This window comes from Motacilla alba, chromosome 2 (genome assembly GCF_015832195.1).
Source record: "Motacilla alba alba isolate MOTALB_02 chromosome 2, Motacilla_alba_V1.0_pri, whole genome shotgun sequence".
In the NCBI taxonomy this organism is placed as follows: Eukaryota; Metazoa; Chordata; class Aves; order Passeriformes; family Motacillidae; genus Motacilla; species Motacilla alba.
Window position 1 is genome coordinate 58471090 of NC_052017.1, and position 21064 is coordinate 58492153.

The window sequence follows — 21064 nt, forward strand, 5'->3', positions numbered from 1 at the left end:
CACCTGTTAAGTTTACAGGCTGCTGTCGAATGGACATCTTTGCAGTATACAGCTCTAAAAAACACCAGTATAAACCATGAGAAAAATCAATCTACACTAAGATAAGCTCACAAAACCCTGGGGCCACTAATGTTCAACCCCAAATTCCTCTTCAAAGCAATGCCAAACTTCCTGTATCAAGTACATACAACATTTACAAAACTACTGTAATTAAGTTTGTCAACTGTGGAGCTACTGTGAAAGGTGTGAACAAAGAAAGCATGATGGTACTTACCTCAGAGCTAACTTTCAGTTCTGGGACACTGTGAACCATTGATACAGTTGCTGTGGATAATGGCATGCTCTGTTTTCCATTCTTGCTTCGTATCCTAATCACATAGAGAAAAGAAACATCACATGAGAGAGTAATAGTTTAGTGAAATGTTAAACAGACTAAAATCTGTAGCCTCAAACTAATCACCACCAAAAAAAGATTAAAAAGAGCTATTTTAACTAACACACTATCAAATTCTTGTTAATGCAAGTTACTAGACAAAACAGATTGCGATCAAATAAGCTCACCAGAAAAAAGTGTGCAAAAAGTCACTGTAGTAAGTTACATTTCCATACAATTGTTTCGTAACACATGTTTTCACTAAGATGAAATACATCTATGTATTGATTTGCATCAAAAAACATGCTATAAACTTGTTTTGGGAAAACTTGGGAAAACTACCAAACCACCAAACCATTCAAATTTAAAACTACTCCATTTATTTTTTTTTGCAATCACTCAGCATGCAATTATCTACTTGTTTTCCAAGCCGGAGTATGAAAAATACAAGCAAAGGACAGGTAAAGTTACTCTCTGCACACAGAGTGACTTATGGTTGACTGCTGCTTCAAAAACACCATTGAAAAAAAATGATGTGTGCATATACAGATATCAACATGGAACAGGCGTCACCCTTGTGTGCATATATGTATGTGAGACAGAGTGTGTGTGACTGCACACACAAGTACAAAATTGCTTGAAAACGGAGCAAATAACCCTGTCTAGGATCCCTTTCACTAGCTTACATCAATCAATTTATTGGGAATTCTGACATCTAATTGACCAACAATATTAAAAAATCCTGCCATACAAATTTTGACCTAGGTGACACATGCACATCTTTTAACTCTCCCATGTACTAGTCCCATCCAGGACAAGATTTGATGTCAGATCTACAACAAGAGTTAAACCAGATTTCACTTAGTGACAAGCAAACTGCTGAGGATCAACTGTACTGAGCTGAGTTGAGGCAGACATAACGACAGAGAGGTATCTTCCCCCACATCATAGTGTATGGCAGCATTGATGTCCAGGTACAGAAGCATTTATTTGGTCTGAAGTCCGTACATTTTACCATCTTACATCCTTTGCTTCAGAGTTCAGAAAAATTAATCTTTAACCCTAAATGGCATTTTAAGTGTGCCCTTAAAAATTATTGACCGTTTTCAGACCATTGGTTGTATGACTACTAAGAACACTACTTGCTTTTCTCCAAGCAAGAAAAGCATCAATGCTTTTGAATTGTCTTCTGACGTAGGCTCAGCAGTCATAACATGGTATTTCAGATGCAAAAGCCATTTTGTGTACAACGAAGACACAGACCTAAGATATAGTAAGAAGTATTAAGTGAATAAAACTTAATTTGCTGGATACCTTGAATTTGTCTGGATTAACTATACAAAACCATAACAGTAGAGCAGTATTTAGATGTGACTGTATTCAAACCTCAAATCAAGTATTCATTCAGGACAGACAAAGCCCTTTTCATGACTATCCTAACTTTGCTAGGTTTGCCAAATAATACTTGTTTACAAAACACTAATATTTAACTTTTTATTTAAAGTTATATCCAAGCATTAACCAGGATACTTCTTCCACTCTCAACATTCAGTTCATTTGCACTGATTTGTGGGATAATGTTCACAAAATAATTCTTAACAATGAGCATGAATTAAAACGAAACCAAAGTATTTCCAGCCAAACGAAATGAGTATGCAATATTAATTTATAAAATCCAGGCAACCATACAGCTTGTTTTGGAACAGTTGTTGAATTAGTAACTTGCTATGCATAAGAAACATACTCTTTACCAAGCAATGAGACACAACAAATGAGAAATAGAATCATCTTTTGAATAGGTTTTGTTTTTTAGCCCAAGGCTTAAATTCCTTTAGTTCCATGGCAGAATATTTCACAAAAAATTGAAAACAGTTAAGAAGCCTTAAATTGAAAGCACTGGAGACAAGCTAGCTCCCATTCAGACACAGAACAAATAAAGCAAGGCAATATGAATGAGACTGCTATTACATCTCAGCTATTTGCACCTGCACAGATAAAGCTCTCAGGTTTTACTGAGCAAGCCACTGTTGACACACCATACAACTCTCAGTCTGGCGAGTACATGGAAAAACAGTGTGCTGAGAATTTACCTATCTACACATGCTCCTTATATTCTCTACCTAAGTTACCCTACATTACCTCAATGAAAAAAGAGCATGCACAGTTCTTAAATCCCAAATGAGTGGAGACCTCAGAGCAGCCTTCTCTTTACAACCTTTAGCAACCTGAAGGGCCTAAAAGAAACCTGGAGAGGAACTATTTACAAGGATGTGTAGAGACAGGACAAGGGGGAATGGCTTTAAACAAAAAAGGGTATGTTTCATTAGCTGTAAGAATGAAATTGTCCTCTGCGAGGGTGATAAGGCACAGGAACAGCTTGCTCAGAGAAGCTGCGGATGTCCCATCCCTGTTTAAGGCCAGACTGGATGGGACCCTGAGCAAATTTGTTGAGTGGAAGTTATCCCTCCTCAAGGCAAGAGGGCTGGAACTAGATGACCTCCAAGTCCCTTCCAGCCCAGGATATTTTAGGTGATCATCAAGAGCTTGAATTCCTAATCAGAAGCAAGGAGAAGTTGGAAAAAAAAGCCGACAATACTTACTGAGTTAAATCCTGGCCACATTCCGCACACAAGCCTTTCATAACAACAGGATGGCTGCATCCTTCCAGTCTCACCAACACAGTCCTGAAAAAGACATAGGCATTCCATTTTACAGAAGGCAGATTACAGACATGTAGATTAGTAACCCACAGATTGAATTAATTCAAGGAATAAATTCTGGTTATGACTTGAGTGTCAGCCCCTTAAGATATAGGCTTTTGCCACAATACGGCGAAAAAGACAATCATCTATATTTTCAAATTATTAATTTTCACAACTTTAGAAGTCACTGAATCATATACTAAGGCCAGTTTCTAAGCATGGTTTAGCAAGGAAGTTCAATGAGAACAAGTATTGTTTGTCCAGAAACAGTTTACATTCACCTACATACAACTCCCCATTAATACCCTACTGAGCTACACAGTAATGTAACTTCAACAACACAGAACAGCTCAGGTTCTCTTTTAAAATCACTGAGTCCAACCACTAACCTAACACTGCCGAGTCCATCACTAAACCATGTCCCTAAGCACCACATCTGCATGTCCTAAATTCCTCCAGGGATGGTGTCTAGACCCCCTCCCTGGGTAGCCCATTCCATTGCTTCACAACCCTTCCTGTGAAGAAATTTCTCCTCATATCCAGTATAAACCACCCCTAGCACAACTTGAGGTAATTTCCTCTCTTCCTATTGCTTGATACTTGGAAGAAGCAACTCCCATCTGGCTACAGTCTCCTTTCAGGCAGTTGCAGACAGTGATAAGGTCCTCCCTTGAAGCTACTTTTCTCCCGACTAAACATCCCCAGCTCCCTCAGCTGCTCCTCATCAGACATGTGCTCTACATTCTTCACTGTCCTTCTCAGGACATTGAAGTACTGGAGCATGTCCATTCTGTACTGAGAAGTCCAAAATTTAACCCAGGATTTGAGGTGTAGCCTCACCAGTGCTGAACACAGGGGCAAACAAGTTCTATACCAATCTTATTATTTTTATGGCAGACATATATTGCTTCAATCTTCTCATAAAAATATTTTAATTTCTGACCCTTAAGCCTTGACTCACCACATCTTAAAATAAAGACATAGGAACTGATATTTTATTTTTTCTTTTAAACAATGGTTAAATCAAACCAGAAATTAGAGCTGGAAACAGAGAAGTGTGACATTCACTATTCCAAACTCTTTAGAAGACAAACTCTACTTTTCAGTTGAATAGTCCAACTAAAGTATTCCTCATCCAGCCATCAAAATTCCCAGTCTTGAAAATATCATTATTTATTTCCTCTCAAACACTTAACAGTTACTTGTTTCCTTCATTACAGACAAAGAAACTGACCTTTCAGACTTCCTATCTTAAAAAAATTCTAAGAAGTTGATAGCAGTAGTTCAGCTACTGCTGAAAATTTCATAAACTCTGTGATAATGAGCTACAGCATCTCCCTAGTATTTAAAAAAAGTTTAATGGTCAAGCAGCTAAAAAAAAAACAAACCAAACCAAAAAGCAAAAATCCCCAACAAAATCCGAGCTCTTTCATAAACTGATTGTAGTGTTCGAAGTGTGGCTTAAAACCTGTACTGCAATAAGCAGACTGCAACATGAAGAAAACCGTTTTGCAAGCCCAAATCTCTCATTCATATATATGACTACTAAGCATTTGGGAATTCTAAGCAGAAAATCAGTTTGTAAATAATACCTGGAACTGCTTACTTACAGCGTGTCCCTTGTTCTTCAACAACCAGAAGAATGATGACTCTACCAACAAAACTGCAGTTCATGCCCCCAGTGAGGATTATTTTCCTCTTTGAGAGCAAAAACTAGATTCAGGTCAGGTTTATTTCAAATGAAGTCTTCACAAGCCATTGTACTACCTGTATTCCCATTTACAAATGTGCAGATCTATGCCGTTCTCATAGGCAGTCATTTTCTGCTTGGAAATTACACCTGCTCTTCCTGGGCAGGCATCTTAGATCTCCTTTTTTTTAAAACCTGGTATGTATTTCACACAAAACAAATTGCCAGAAAACAAAGAAAAACAGAAAAAGCCAAGACTCTTGGCTTTTTAAAAGAACTGCACAAGACAAAGTATTTTAGTGGCCCTTCACTAGCAGCAATTCACTGTGGGATTATTTCACAGAATTTTGGTCTCCTCATCCCCCTACATTTGCATTATTTCATTTGACTCTTCTCCCCATTCCCTTTGACAATCTCTCTATCTTTCTGTCTTTTACCTTGATTCACTGCTAAGCTCCTTTTTAGGCTACCAATACACACTAACGACCATGTCAGAATTTTTCATTCTCACCATGTGTTCCATGTATGAATCAGAAATTACAGACACACCTAAAAGGCCAAAAAACGTGCCCCAAAGTACATGGTACAGAAACATGCTTAAGAGATTATAGTGCCTGAGTTTATACCCCAAACAAATTGGTTTTCAATAGTCCAGAAGAAAAAAAGCCTTTCAGTGCCAGCTTAGAAGCCACAATATTTCTAGACATTCTCTACTTTGCAGTCAAGGTAACCTCACACTCCAGGTATGCAACAGGAGAAGCTGGCTTACTCCTGGGCTGAGATGTGATTCAAATTTGGACACTCAAGAGTGATGATTTTTATAAGAAAATTAGAGTTCTAAATTACTCATTGATACTGTTCCTAAACAGCATCTCTGTACCTTAACTCATACCAAGCATGAGCACTAAATAGCAGTTTTGCCCCTGTAAAATCTAAACATAACCAGAACTCCTGGCCACACTTACATGTGCTGGAGACAAAACAAAAAGCACATGATACAAAGTCCTCTGTCATATTGTTCTCTGTGATGCTTAACCCAAAGGAGAGAGGAAGAACTCCAGAGCCCTGATAAACTTCTGAGCAACATACAACCAAATGGTCAAGTTTGAATTACAACTGTCAGGATCTTAGGCAGACTTCTCTCAGGGAAAAAGTCCAACACTACTTAGCGCTGCAGAAGGAAAGCTGGAACTCTGCTAAGGCCCAGGCATAATAAATTTTTGCACATGTGTTTTAATTACTAAAAAGGAACAAACACGACCTCACATTTTTAATTTCACACCTGGAAGCTCTTCTTTTACTGTTGAAGTGAAGGATTTTCAAAAGGTATTGGCCAAGACTGAAGCAAATTATCAGACAAAAGTGAGCTGAATCAAAGTGCATATGTCTGGTTTTAAATGGCTGCATACACCAAACACAGGTTCAGGTTTCTGCCTGTTCTCTTCTCCTGGTTGTAAGAGAAACCCACTTAGAAGAACAGAGCCTTTCCCTATTCCATTTCTAAAAAGAAAAAACAGATTTCTGCTTCCACCCCCTCCAAATAAGAGGAACTAGGGCACACTTTTCTGCTGGCAACATTAACAGCATCTTCATCTTCTTCAGGATCCACATGGTGATAAGCAGAGCTAATTAGCTACTTCAACAACAGCATTCCAAGGAAACCACCACAAAAGATGCAAAATCTTTTTCTAGTTTTACAAACAGTCCCAACTGTGCAGATGAGCTGGGTGAAGCAACTGGATAAGAACCACTGAGCTGTGACAAGCAAACTCCTTTTTCTGAGCAACCATGGAGGTGGTAGATCACTCCAATACCCAGTCTGATAGCTAAATGACTGCTACAGAACCACGACCTACCCACGTGGTTTCTTTAGCACAACGAAAGAAACTTGAGCTAGTAAATAAGGAAACCCACTCTGGGCCCTTACTCACATTCCTTCCAGATGTACTTGTAAATAACACATAAATTAGGTGTGCCACTAACGTAAAATTTTACTTTTTGTGGCCACAATCATGAATAGGAACATGATAAAACAGATATTTACCAACAGCCTCTGGAGACAGCTGATCATAAGCTCATCACTGTTCTCCCAGTACTTACACACACACTATTTCTAAACCAAGTCTTTTAATAATATCTGCTTTAAGTAAGCAGCATGGTAAAGAAAAAAACCAAGGGGGAAAGCTTTCATGAAATCCAACATGAATGTTTTGCTTTTATTACCAAAGGAAGTCAATGCCTGAGCTAGTCCTAAGGCCTGGTCATTACTGTTGACTCCAAACAGAAGAACTTTGTATCAAGCATAACCATGGCACTGGCTCCTGGTAACTGAATTACACTGGAAAGCCAAAACAGAGTTCTTCTATTTGTGCTACACCTCAGTTTTAGCCACCAGTTTACTGGATCAAGGGAACCCACTGCAAATAAAAAGCATTCCCCTAAACATTTTATTATTGCTTGAATATGTTTTTGTTGGTTGGTCTTTTTTTTCAGCATGATATAACACTTCCACAGTGAGTGCAAGAGTTACAGAAGAACAGAAGCAATAACTTCTTGAGATTTTTTTTCCATAATAAGTTTACTACCTGCATCAGGAGGGGTTGGCCAGCTGCAGCACACGAGTACAATGGCCACAAGATGTCTTCAAAATTATCTTCAGTAAAGCTCTGTATCTTGGATACTCAGCATAATACAGGAATAGAGAGGTTCCCTCTGTTACTCAGAACAAGTCTAACCTGACTGTACATTAACCATGGCCTTAATTAAAGTTTGGCTTCACTTCCAGAGGCAACAGCTCCACTGTCATGCTGCCAGAGAAACTTTCTTTACTCCCCACTCTTGTGTTTCCTCTGAAAGCCCACCCCCTCCTCTGGCATTAACAGAAAAGATGATTTCAGTACCCTGCAAGGTAGAACTCACCAGTCCTAAGCAAGTTTTCTGCTGGTTTTAGAGTCAAGCAGCTGGTAAGACCAGTCCAGCAAGGGTAACCAATCAAAGCTGCAAATGTTTCACAAACAGGGCTAAGACAAGACACAGTTCAAGCAACTCACATTTTCTCTCCACAGCAACCAGGCCACTTTGTTAGCATTTATTTTGCCTATCTGTAAAGACTAGCTTGGACAACTCCAAGTCATGGAAACATAAGTTTCATGTATTGTCTTAAAGTCTGCTTCAAGATACCATGCATTGGCATTGAAAATACAGGGCAAATTTACAAGATGAAGGTACTGCCCTGCACTGACTTGTATCTCATGAGAGTGATGGCAGCCAAGTAATTGCTGTGTTTCCTCAGGCCTGTCTGTATAAAGAGAGACATAAAATACCACAAGAAACACACAAACCAAGCTGTCACTGTGATCCCTCAAAGCTGCTGCTCTCAATCTGATGCCATATGCCCTTCCAATTCACATTAGAAGATGTCCAAGAGTACTAGGGCAGCAAAAGGAGATGCTAGTGTGCAAGTGAACAGAAGTCACTGCCCTGGTTTGGCAGAAAGCTCAAGGGGGTCTTACTGGCAAACTGTCAAGGGGTAAAAATACCAAATGAACACATCTTCAGATCAATGATTATTAATACCAACCATTACTGAATCAACCAACTAGAACAAATATGAGCACAAAATCCTTTAGTTGTCAGATGAAGTTAGAATCAACCTAAAGCCTGCTTCTAGAGATTCATTAGTCAGATTTCTGAAACACTGACATTTTTGTTTGCTTATACCAGAACAGTATTTTGTGGTGTGTCTGCAGCATTTAGAACCCCTACTAAAGGCCCTTATGACCAATTCACATCAAACCACAGTCTTTGTTACATAGGACTCCAGTTTTGTAGCAAGGATATTTCCAAAGCCTGAATCACCTTAGTCTCAACATATAAGAGTATTTAACAACTGGATTTATATATTCAACTCTCATTAATATCTGTGAGGAAGCAGAGAGAGTCCTGGAATAATTGATTAAAAACACCAAGGATTCACAAAGACATATGGCCCTTGTTGCTTCAGACAAAACATGGCCTACAGCATCTTCAAGCTGCTGGAGGAAATGTCCACTACAGCAGCCACTTATATTTAAGGACAGCAAACACACAGAGCTGCATTTCAAATATGCATGAACCCCAAACGCCCCACCCAAAAAAGTCAGGCCTTTCGATAAAATCCCCCAAAGCCTAAACAAAACCCCCACACCCTAGCCTAGACAACTAGGTAACAACTGCTGTGAGCAGTAGCTCACAGAAAGCACAGTTCACACTTGAAGACATCATCTCAGTTCTCCAAAGCTAATGGGGAAATTACTGGTCTTTAGATGATTTTTGCTCTGTTAAATACAGACTATTCACAACTAGGAGTTAACGTGTTGTTAATTTTTTTCTTCCACTTTTCAGGCAAAATACCTATTCAGGTTGAGACTAAGGTCATAAATGCCAAGAGAAACACAGGCCCGGAGTTTCTGGGTTTTATCTATAATCCAAAAAACATCTTAAGCTTGAACTAAGTCCACTTCCATGATTTGCAAGGGTTTAAATCTTCCCATTTACTTCTGGAGAAGAGTTTTCATTACAAGTAAGGAGGTAAGCCTCCTTCACCTTCTATGCAGACATCTGCGAACAGCTTCTTGCACGTTTCAAAAAGCCACTTCTAAGAGTTAACAATGTATAATAGAAAAGTCCCAAAAACCCCAAACAAACGGGCTTGCAGTGCCTTTTACATAAGATCTAGTAAATCTTTCAAATATTATTTACAATGTGTTTTTATTTGGAATATTTTAAACCCAGAAGTATTATTACTTATGAGAATTCAAGACTGATTTTTTTTTTTTAAGGGAGAAGGTAAAAATACAGTTCTCAATGCTCTTACATAGAATCCCTTCAAAATAATGAAGCTCACACATAATAAATTCAGAAGTAGAAAGATGCAAGCCTGTAACTCTATAACTTGTATCTCTAGCAATAAGTACTTCAAATAATCACAGAAGAAAACAGGTTGTCATATCTCAGTAATTCATTTAAGCAATAAACAGTTCTGCAGCCCACTCCCCCCATTATTGTTGTCAAATGCTGACATTACCTTTGAGAATATGCTTTTCTATTGCCACTTCTCTCTGACTGCAGTATTAGTCAGGCAGCAGTTCTCAAATACCTGCTGCAAAACTCCACCTGGGAGTTGAACATCCATCTGACAGCAGGATCAATCCTAATCTATGCGATGAACCCTGGCAACCTAAGTGGCACTTATTCAAAAATTTGAACTGACTGAGTAGCGACTGTATAGCCTTCTAATTGGCAAAACAACAATTAACCTAAACCAGCAGTTTTCTCAAACCACACTTGAACTTTGAGATCAGTTACTAAAGAATGGTACTCACAGATGAACTGCTGCAAATCCAGACAACAGTCTTGGACTAATTCCACTGCTGATTAATTTTTGTTTTTTTTCAGGCATACACCTCTCTCTCAGATAAAGGCCCATAATTTCTCCTTATCTCAGACCAACTTACCACTGCATTCCTCCTACACCCAAGTCAGGGTCTCATGTAAATAATTACCAGAACAAATCTGGTTTGCCTCCTGCACCTGTAGGTTCACATCTAGACCAACAGCAACAGATGAACACCAACACAGAGTGGACACCAAAGCAGAGAAAGGTGACTGAGAGTTTCAAATACAAACACACACAGAGCTGACACCAAAGCCATAAACATGGGCTTCTTCCTGTGCAAAGAAATCTGGGAGGATCCTATGATCTCTCCCCCTCTGCCTTGGAAAGCTGCATCTATTAACTATTACACCTTCTCCAAACATTTTATCACTTTTCCCAATAAAACCACGCACTTAGGCAATCACAGTCACTTTGTCTGTTACTTCCAAAGAGCAAATAAAATGGGAAGAGGCTTACTGCAGGATGCACAATCCCCAAGTCCAACAGCTTCCTCCCATCCTTTCCTTTAATAGATACTGTAGCAAACTGAGCTGGACACTACACCCTGCATGCTCTCCTCTGAGACTTGCTATTAAACCAGATGAACACAATTACATAGGAAAAATTAACAACTTTTAACACCCTAAACAGCAGTTATGAACCAAACTGTCCTAAGTTACACCACAGTGTTCAAACGAGGAGCAGCAGCTCCACATTTGACAACAACCATATGATAACAGCATCATGTGAGCCCAGAAACCCAACACACTCTCAAAGCAGAGGACAACAGCTTAGAAAGCTGCTCAGCTTATAAAAGGTAAGTGTGATAAATAGCTGTAAAGCTGATGAAGTTCTCTTCTTGAGCAATGCTTTCCTTAGTTAGGGCCACTTGCCCCTCATTGGCCCTTCTGTGAATGAGAATCCACAGCATTCACTCCACTAAGCTTAGACCAAGAACATTTGCCTTTCACACCTTTTCAAAGGCTGCGAAGTCTTAGATGCCATTTTCAAACTAGAAAACACTAGAAAGCAAACAAATAGGCATTATTCAATTCTACTCTATCAAAATCACTGCCTCATGCTACACTATTTCTTAGAACAGTTGTAGAAAAGCCATTTGAGGTTTTTTTTTTAAGATATTAGTGCAATAGTGACCTGGCAATATCCCAACTCTTGTCTTAAAAAATGAAGCATTTCCTTTAACACATCAACATGGTGTTAAAGAAAACCAGGGGTGCCTTTCCATCTTCCAAAGCCTTTATAAGACCAGCAGTCTCTCCTGCTGGTGACAGTTCCATCCTTCCCTTATTTCCAATTCCATCCGTCTAACTTCAGCATAACCAAAATTAGACAAAATGTATAATCAAGATCCTTAAACTGTAACCTGTAATGCATTACCTGCTCTCCAGGAAGTCATTTCATGCTCCCCTATTTGCTTTAAAAGGCAACTACTGCCAATTCAGCTATCCATATACAGCAGAAGACCTTAAGTTAACCTTTGATTTTTTAACTACACAAAACAGATACCATAAGACTATTTTATAAGTGACAACTTACAATGAATTGTCTATTATCATTTTCCAAAAGAGGTCCCAAAAATTAATGGCTGGCAGCCCTTTACTGAACCTTGAGGCTAGTATGTCAAGACAAACTTTCAAAACAATTCAAAGCTAAAGTCTTGTCGCTCTCTTCCTTCCTCAAACTTTTCCAACCCTTCCCAGGACAAACATCTATGTATTGTGCAACATAAAAATTAAAGGTCTCACTGTAGTCCCCCTGTGAGAGTTTTTATCCATACATTTTCTCTTCAGAAGAGAAAAACTATAGAAAACCATGTCACAGCTGCTGAGAAGAAACAACATGCACACTTGCCTTTGAAAAAGACTGGTTTTCTAAACAACTCTAGTACTAAAGTAAAGCTCAAAAACACCCTAAAGAAACTAGACTGCAATAACTAACAAAGAAAATCCATTACCATTTGGGTAAAAATACAATCTATTTCCAGCACAGACATCTACAAACCAACATTTTTTAAAAACTGCTACAACCCACTTGTAGTTCTACAATGGGACATATAAAACACTACCATGAGCTGTCTCATTCTGTCTGCTGGCCCATACACTCACACACAGCAAAAAGTCCTTGAGCTCAAGTAATAAGAGCAACTCATAGTACAAACTAAGAGAGCAGAAAATTCCCTCACTTGGGAATTCCCTCTTAAAGAACATTACTAAAGACTATCATACAAAACGCCGAATGGAACATACATGACCTCAAAGATGTCATTCCCCAGTGCTGACATGCCCTTCATGACTCTACTGGCATTTACACAATCACTTTGATCTGACCCATCTATGGGCTACTGCTGAAAGGATAAATTACTCCCCCTTTCCCTACACCATACTCCTGTTGAAGCAACTGAACAAAATGAAGGAATTGATGACTATGGACCACTTTACAGGAGACTGGGTAGGAAGGATGAGAAACCAAGCTGTATTTAACTACATGTTTTCCAATATCCTACTCAATGCAAGCTGAAGGCACTCAAGTTTGAGCATCCCTTCCAGCCAACTCTCATACTAGCATGAAGCAACCAGGAAACCATGATCTAAGAAAGCCACACTGAGAAAAACTGCATACATAAGGCTGCTACAACCACACTACTGGTAAATTCAAAGCCTGACGCCTGTTTCCAACCAAACCTGACTGAGCAGCTTGATCCTCTTAGATAGAGGAGCTCCTACAAGTTTTGCAAAACAAGGCCATGTAAAGAAAAGAAACTTTGTCCTCTACCATTCAGTACAATGAACTATCCTGGGAGCTTCCAACCTGCTAGGTACCTAGGAATAGGCAAAAGAGAAGGCAATGAAAGACAAAAGCCATCATTTAGAGCTTGCATCTTTTTCACTATCCAGTTCAACCAAACACCAGAGAGATAGGCTTCTTATAATGTTTCTTGGTATCACAGTACATGGCAGAAAGGAGAAGGGGAAAATTTAAAAAAGAGATGGAAGTCAGAAAGATGCATACTGAAACTTAGTATAAAAATAATGGGATGAATTCAGGCACAAAAAGGAATTAGACAAGAGATACAGTAAGTTAAGATTGTTAAGTATTATTCAACAATTCTCAATGTTTGGCACTGAGGGGTTTTTTAGACTCATAGCTTCATTAAATATTTGCCAAGATATTATGAAAACATTTGTGTCTAACAAACAGCAAGGTGCTTTTTCCTGTAGTTTGTTAAAAGTGCCACCACTTTAAAATAAATTGCAATTCATTGGCATTTTTCCCCCTTGGAAGACTGTAAGATACATGGTACTGGGGTCTGGCCTTAAGTGGACAGTAAACCAGGCCCTGAACCTATATGACATTAGATAACCAAAAGAAGATATTATTTTAAAAATATATAATCAAGTTTCTGGCACAAAAAAAATACCAAGCAGTGACACAAAAATCTACAGTTTTAGAGAATAAATTCCCACCTCTTTCCTGCTATCTTCTCCAAAATAAAAAAACAACAAGTTTTGCTTCACCAGGATCCAGACAGTTTAAACAAGATTTTTTATTACAACACAAATATACTCTGTAGAAGAATGTGAATTTTCACAACTAAAGGTATATGGTAAGACACAAAGATACCCAGATTAAATATACAGTTAACAAATATTTCAGAAGACTCTAATAATGCGAACCAAACAAGACCCGTGCAATAGTCTGTCCCATCAGCAGGGTAATCATTTTATATTAGAAATGCTTATGTAAATAAGTGCACAAAGCATTAATACTGACCCAACCCAGAATCCTGCCATACCTGTAGGACCTTCAGAGTGATTAACCCTGATGACTAACTGGCACTAACAATACACAGAGCAGTGCAGGATTTTTGGCATTTTATTTGTTGCTACTGCTACCCATCAAAATTACACTTCATTAACATCAAAGGCCTTTCATTGACTGCTTCCTGTACTCCCTGATATTTACAGCCATAAAAGGTTAGACACCTTTCTCTCCCAAGTTCCAGTCTGACATGTGGTGCAAGCCTACCTCTGCAAGAATAAGCAAAAGTTACCTACTGCCTGCATGCCTTGGGCTCTTCCCTGGGAAAAGTTGGCACCCCGTCAATGCTAAAAAGTGGGTAATGACACTACAAAAATATTAAGTGCTGTAAATGTGCAAAATTACTTTCATCCAGCAAAAGATTTCATCTCCTGCTTAATATGAAAGAAAAATAATCCAAAGTTAGAAATGTGTCTTCTTAATTGGGAGAGACTTCTGCTAAACGATATCTTTATTTCCAGAAATATTATGATCTGACAAAGAAGAAAATTCAGCCACTAATATTGTTTATCCTCAAATAAAAAGGTTTGATCAACTTATGTTCTCATGTTCTAATGAAAAGGAAAAATATTTTGAGTAGAAACAGTACTCCTACAGTGTTTTAGGGTCTGACAAATACTTGTAAGTATCTTTGGTTCAAAGAGAATTCAGTGCTAAATCAGCCAAATTCATTTTTCTAAAGGCAGCATGGCACCTACCATTCTGGATAGTTTGGATTACAAAAAGGGCATCTTCTGCAGATGATGAATAAATTTCAGCTGTTATTTATTTTAATCACACCTGTGTTTCAATAATGCAAAATCTTAACACATATTGAAATATTTTTAGTGAAATGTTATTATTTCAATGCCACAAAATGGGAAGCCACAGGCAAGAGATTAAATGTTTGCCAAGCAAACTTTTAAGTGACCAAAGAAATGCAGTTATGTCTTCAATTGCTGAACAGTTCTACTACCCTTAGGTCACGCTTATTTTACCTCTTCACTTGACCTTTTCCCTTGCACTCACCCAGTAAATACCACAGGAACAAGCAACAGAGGAACCTGACTGAAAAGTCAGAATTCCAGAAGCGTAACGCCTAGCAATGGTCCGTATCAACTACAATCTTTCAGTTGTGTAATATACTGATATTCCAGAAGCCAAGAACAACGGTAATAAAGAACACCGTTTATTTTCTAATTGTCTCAAAGCAAGGACTTGCTAATTATAATCAAGTGACTCATGACTAAACAAATCCAGTAAGAACAATGTATAAAAATTGGAGCATTCCAGTCCATGAAGTCAACATTGAGCAAAGCTAAAACTAAAACGCCGCTAAACCAGCAGCAGACCCAGCCTACTTCAAATTGATTATACTTTTCATTTATAATATTTTTAGTTTGGTTTTCCTTCCAAGTGCTTAGCTAACGCAATGAAAAAAACAGATAAAGTTATCTCCCCTTTTATTCAGTGCTAGCAACATAGATTTCATCATGCCTGTGGCATGTTAAAATTTCAGTCTGTACTTTTAAGAAATTTTTTAGTCTGACCTAGCATTTACAGTACCTTTGTTCTATATCAGGTATTAAAGATTGCCCATGCTGCACCAGATGCGATAGCAGAATGCTGATGCAGCACAAAAGAAAAGCCACTGTCTTATCTCAGAAAAAGATATCTCTATAGCAAGAAACACACAGCTTGCACCTCCACAGTAGCACATTATATGACTGACTGATATAAAAATGCATCAGACCGGTTTTTTCTTGAACCTTTCAGAGCACCCCCATACATAGACGTTTTGCATATACTAGTGAATTTCAATCAAGAAAGTTTAGGCCTGGCTGCTTCCACCCAAAAATCAAGAGAGCTGCAATCAAAGTAAGTAGCTTGCTATCATAAAACTGAAGAAGTAGATTGTTTAACTAGTTTCCTGCTGAGAAAGAATAAATCTGTTTAAAGTACATGGTACAGGCTATTCGCCCAACTCCACCTAGAAATCTGAGCGCCCCACTATCAGGCATTTAAGAATTTAAAAGTCAACAAACATTCAGCCTTATCAAGACAAACCCATCGCTAAACTATAGGAAAAAAGAGTCCTTTTTAGTCCCTTGCTCTTCTGAAAGATAAAATCTTGATTGCATTTGTGAAGTCTTATACATTAAAACATAGACAGTATTAAAAACATTTAGACTGCCAATATTACATATAAGGTACTTAATAATTTTAAAATGCCTTGCCGCACCCTTGTTTCTTATTAAAATTCCTTCCATGGGGCATAAAATGATCTGTTTGCTCCCCGAGTTTTGCACCCACCTAACCGCCAAACTAAGAAGAGTATATTAAGAGAAGGGGCAGTAAGCAGAAACTGATGCACAGGAAGTTCCATCAGAACACGGGGAACAACTTCTTTATTGTGCTGGTGACTGTACACTAGAAGAGGTTACCCAGACTGTGGAGCCTCCCTCACTGCAGATATCCCAGAACCATCTGGATGCAATCCCGTTCAACATGCCGTAGAGCGACCCTGAACGAGCAGCGAGAGGTTGGACCAGATTACCCTCTGTGGTCGCTTTCAACCTAACTCATTCTGGATTTTGTGATTTCCAAGCAGTGCCACCAGTAAGCGCAGTGTTTAGAGAATCCCGACACAGCAGGAGGGATGCGCAGCTGTATGAGACAGAGCTCACAGCAAGGGCTCAGCTCTGAAACACGGGACTGGAGCACGATCCTTCGGCACCTCCCCGGCCGCTTCCTCCTCCTCCTCGCACAGCAGCATAGGCAGTGCCGGAGGACGCATAGCCCCGGAGGAAGGGCCTTTGTGAGCGGGGCCGGGCCCGGCCCCCTCGGAAGAAGCGCGAAAGCCGCGTCCCGCCAAGGCCGCCCGCGCCGCCCCCGGCCCGCACTCACCCGGGCGCGATGACCTGGCCGGGCCGCGCGCAGAGCTCGCGCACCACGCCGGGCCGCTCCGCGCGCAGCCTGCGCTCGGGGCCGCCGCGCTGCGGGCGGGCGGAGGCGCCGCTGGCGGCGGGCGGCAGCGGGGCGGTGGCGGGGCCGGCGGGGCGCGGGGCGGGCGGCGGCGGCAGCGGGGCGCAGAGCGCCAGCACCGACCCGATCTGCACCGCCGCCCCCACCGACACCTTCCACTCCAGGAGACGCAGCGGCCGCGGGCCGGGAGCGCGGATCTCCGCCACCGACGCCGGGCCCTCCGCGCCGGGTCCGCCGCCCCGCTCCGGCCGCTCCTCCATCGCCCCTGCCGGAGGCGGAGGGTGGGTCGGGGGTGCCCGGCAGGGGGGCCGGACCTGTCGCTGCCGCCGCCGGGGGGGTTTCGGGGCGCCCCGATAGTCACCGGTGGCGCCGACGGCGGCAGGGTCACGGCGGCTCCGCGCAGGCGCCGCGCTGCGCGTCCGGCCGCGCTTAAAGGCACAGGCGCGGGCGGCCCGGCCCGCGGGGCGGCGCGGGGAGGAACTACGGCTCCCGGCAGCCCCCGCGAGCCCGCCCGCCCGCCGGCCCCGAGTGGCGTCACAGAAGCGGAATTAGGGAATATCCCGAGTTCGGACGCGCGGGTCAGGCTACTCTGTCAAGCTTGGTGCTGTGACCACTTCCCTGGGGAGCCTGTTGCAGTGCTCAGCCATCCTCTGGATGAAGATCCTTTTATTTTGCTATTACCCGTCTGTCTTGGTTTAGCCCCAGCCAGCAGCCACGCCCTACGCAGCCGCTTTCTCACTGTCCTACCAGCAGAACTGGGAACAGACTTGGAAGAGTAAAAGCTGGAAAACTCATGAGTTAAAGTGAAGACAGTTTAACGGGAAAACCAAGAGCCATGCACACAAACAAAGCGAAACCAGGAATTTATTCACTGCTTCACGTGGGCAGGTGTTCAGCCGGGCCCCATCACATGTAACAAGCTGGGAATACAAACACCATCACTTCAAATGTCCCCCTTCCTCCTTCCTGCCTCCACTTTATTTACTGACCATGATGGCATGTGTTCTGGAATATCCCTCTGGTCAGCTGGGGTCACCTCAGCTGTCCTGGCTGTGTCTCCTCCCAAGCACCCCCGCATTCATTGCCAGCGTGGCAGTATGGAAAGCAGAAAAGGCCTTGGCTCTGTGCAAGTCCTGCTCAGCAATAACAAAAATATCTCTAAATTATCAACCCTGTGTTCAGCACAAATCTAAAACACAGTTGCATTCCAGCCACTGTGAATGAAGTTGACTCTACCCTAGCAAAATCCAGAGCATCAATCTAAACCTCCCCTGACACAGCTTCAGGCTGTTCCCTTGGGTCCTGTCACTGGTCCCCACAGAGAAGAGATTAATGCCTGCCTCTCCTTTTTGTGTTGAAGAAGCTATGGTCTGAGCCCCCCCTCAGTCTCCTCTAGGCTGAACAGAAGACCAAGTGACCTCAGCTGCTCCTCATACAGCTTCCCCTCAAGACCCTTCATCATCCTTGTGCAAAACTTTGGACACTGTCTAAGAGCTTTATATATATTTTTTATATTGTGGTGCCCAAAACTGCACACAGCACACGAGGTGAGGCTGCACCTTTGCTGAACCCATTTGGACAGTCACCTCACTCTGCTCCGTGCTGGTGCTGCCCGAGGCCTGGACCCTGAGGAGCCTGTGGAAACTCTGCAGTACTCTCCAGGTCTCCCCTGAGTAGGAGGGCAGGTGGAAGAGGAGAGCGCCCTTGCCTGGCAGAGCAGCCACCTCACCGTGGTGATGTGCCATGTGCCAAACCCTGTGCAGCCTGCTATGGAGCAATGAGATGCTCTGAGCTTCCATGAGAATGCTCAACTACCTCAGCATCTCTAGTGCTTGTGTAGCAAGTGCAGCAAATCTTTTTACCTCATTGGTGTTTCCTGAATTAACGGCTTGACCTAAGAGCTCAGAGCAGCAGATACCAGAGTCTTCCACTAGAAGTCTTTTCCAGAGAGTGACTGGCTTGCTAGTAGATAGGATTTTGATAGGGATGTTGAGGAATACATGTAGTGCCCATAGCTCAGCATGCAGGTGCAGTGTGAGCTGCAGGTGGAGCACTGGAGGGGCAGGAACCTGAACCTGAGCCCAAGTCGAGAGGCCATGACCTGCCAACCCTTTGCATAACAAATGGCCTGGGGACCTGTGCCACACCCAGGGGACCTGGGCAACCCAGAGATACAGGAGAAGCTGGTGACTCCAGACTTTTCCATACTTGAACTTAGAGAGTATTAAAGCCCAGGGTTTCCTTTGTCGCTCCTTGGAGGCACCCACTTCAAGCTGTTATTTTGATATTGCACCATGGTTTTAAGGATCAGAATGTCTGAGATTCTGCTAAAGGAAACCTGGTCTGACTGGGAGTATGGGGGATGTAGCTGCCAAAGGGGCCTTGGTCCCAGATTAGGTGATGCCAGAGTGGCTCCTGGATGGTCGGACAGGGAAGTTTCCTTAACAGGGAGAAGCCTGTCAGCATACAGTCTACAGACAGTCTCCAAACAGTAGGTACTCCTAAATTTGTCCCTCTTAACATTAATTGAGACCTTAAAACAAGACCAGTGTGGACTGGTTGGGAACTGGACCTGCAAGACATTGCTATGAACATCATTATGAGCTTGGGTTGTGAGGCAGCCACCATCACCAACAACCAGAAACTGGGAAATTTTGGAGTAAAAGTTGCTGTGCCTCTATTATCAGCTCCTAGTACACAGGCACAATGGCGTATTGTATTGTGTATTATTCTTAATGTTCTTTTCATGTTGTCCTTCCTGCACATGTGGTAAAGCTACTTCATAAAAGGTGAGTACTTCTTGCATAGTATTCCATCTCTCTACTACTTATGTTGCATTATTTGCTGTTTTGTGATCTGAAATAAATAAAATCTGAAAATCTGAAATGAAAATAAAAATAATCAGAACTGAAGCAATATGCCCTTGTCCTCTTGCAGATGAAAACTGAACTTTGAACCCCCATTGAGGTCTGATGAGGCCACCTTCAAACTCTATCAGGAAGCACTGACTTGGAGCATTTCTCCTCAACTCTCACCTCAGTGTTTTTAGCTCACACCCAGCCTTCTTTCTTTTGTAGAGTGGATTGATACTGTTTTGCTCAGGGACAGCAGGCTGATGACTGCCTCGAGAGTGCAAAGAAAAAAAGATAGTCTCAAGGATCAGGAGACTTCATCAGGAATTCCACTATTAAAAGTTTTTAGACTTCCTAATCTAGCAAAATCTGGTTCCATCAAGACTGGTAGTCATAATAGTCAAGGAAAGGATGAAATAATAGCTGAGGTGGGAAGGGACCTTTGGAGATCATCTAGTCCTAGCTCCCCATCTCAAAGTAGGGACAGCTAGCAGGTTGCTCAGGGTCATGTCCAGTTGGGTTTTGACTGTCTCCAAGGATGGAGACTCTACAGCCTCTCTGAGCAACCTGTGCCAGCGTACAGCCAACCTTACAGTGAAAAAAGCTTTTTCTTGTGTTTAAGTGGAATTTTGTATGCTTCAGTTCAAGCCAGTTGACCTTTGTCCTTTTACAGGGCACCACTGACAAAAGTGTGTCTTTGTCTTCTTTATCAGCCCTCCCCCATCTCTATCAAAAGTTTGTATACGTTGGTAAGATCCCTCTGGAGCCTTCTGTTCTCCAGGCTGAACTGTCCCAGCTCTCTCAGCCTCTTCTCAAATGACAGATGCTTCAAGCTTTTTAGTAGCATTGTGCCCCTTTGCTCCTGTTATTCCAGTATGTCCATGCCTCTCTTGCACTGGACCCAGCACACCCAGTGTGGGGTCACCAGTGCTGAGTGTAGGGGAAGGATCACCTCCTTTAAACCTATTGGCAGTACTCTTCCTAGTGCAGCATGGAATGCTGTTGTCTTCTTTGCTGCAAAGTTTACCTTTGCTTGTTCACGGGGAGCTTGGTGTCCATCATGGTCCTCAGGGCCTTCATTGCAGAGCTGCTTTCCAGACACTTGGCCTCCAGCCTGTCCAGGTGCCTGGGGTTGTTCCTCCCCACAGGCAGGACATGGGATTTCCTTTTCTTGAATTTCATGAGGTTCCTCTCTGCCCATTTCTCCAGGGTGTCAAAGTCCTTCTG

The 21064-nt window shown here is 41.9% G+C and overlaps 1 protein-coding gene across 2 annotated transcripts in view; it reads right to left on the reverse strand.

Annotated features, from left to right (window-relative positions):
• Window positions 1-17439, reverse strand: part of CTDP1 (CTD phosphatase subunit 1) — a 98016-nt gene extending 80577 nt beyond the window's left edge. For both annotated transcript variants that reach the window (XM_038122714.1, XM_038122706.1), the window contains exons 1-3: window positions 16908-17439; window positions 2974-3057; window positions 275-368 (exon numbers count right to left, since the gene is read on the reverse strand). In XM_038122714.1, the coding sequence (XP_037978642.1) occupies window positions 275-368; window positions 2974-3057; window positions 16908-17245 (516 nt within the window). In that variant the 5' untranslated portion in view covers window positions 17246-17439. The remainder of the gene's footprint in view (window positions 1-274; window positions 369-2973; window positions 3058-16907) is intronic.
• Between the last annotated feature and the right edge of the window lie 3625 nt (window positions 17440-21064).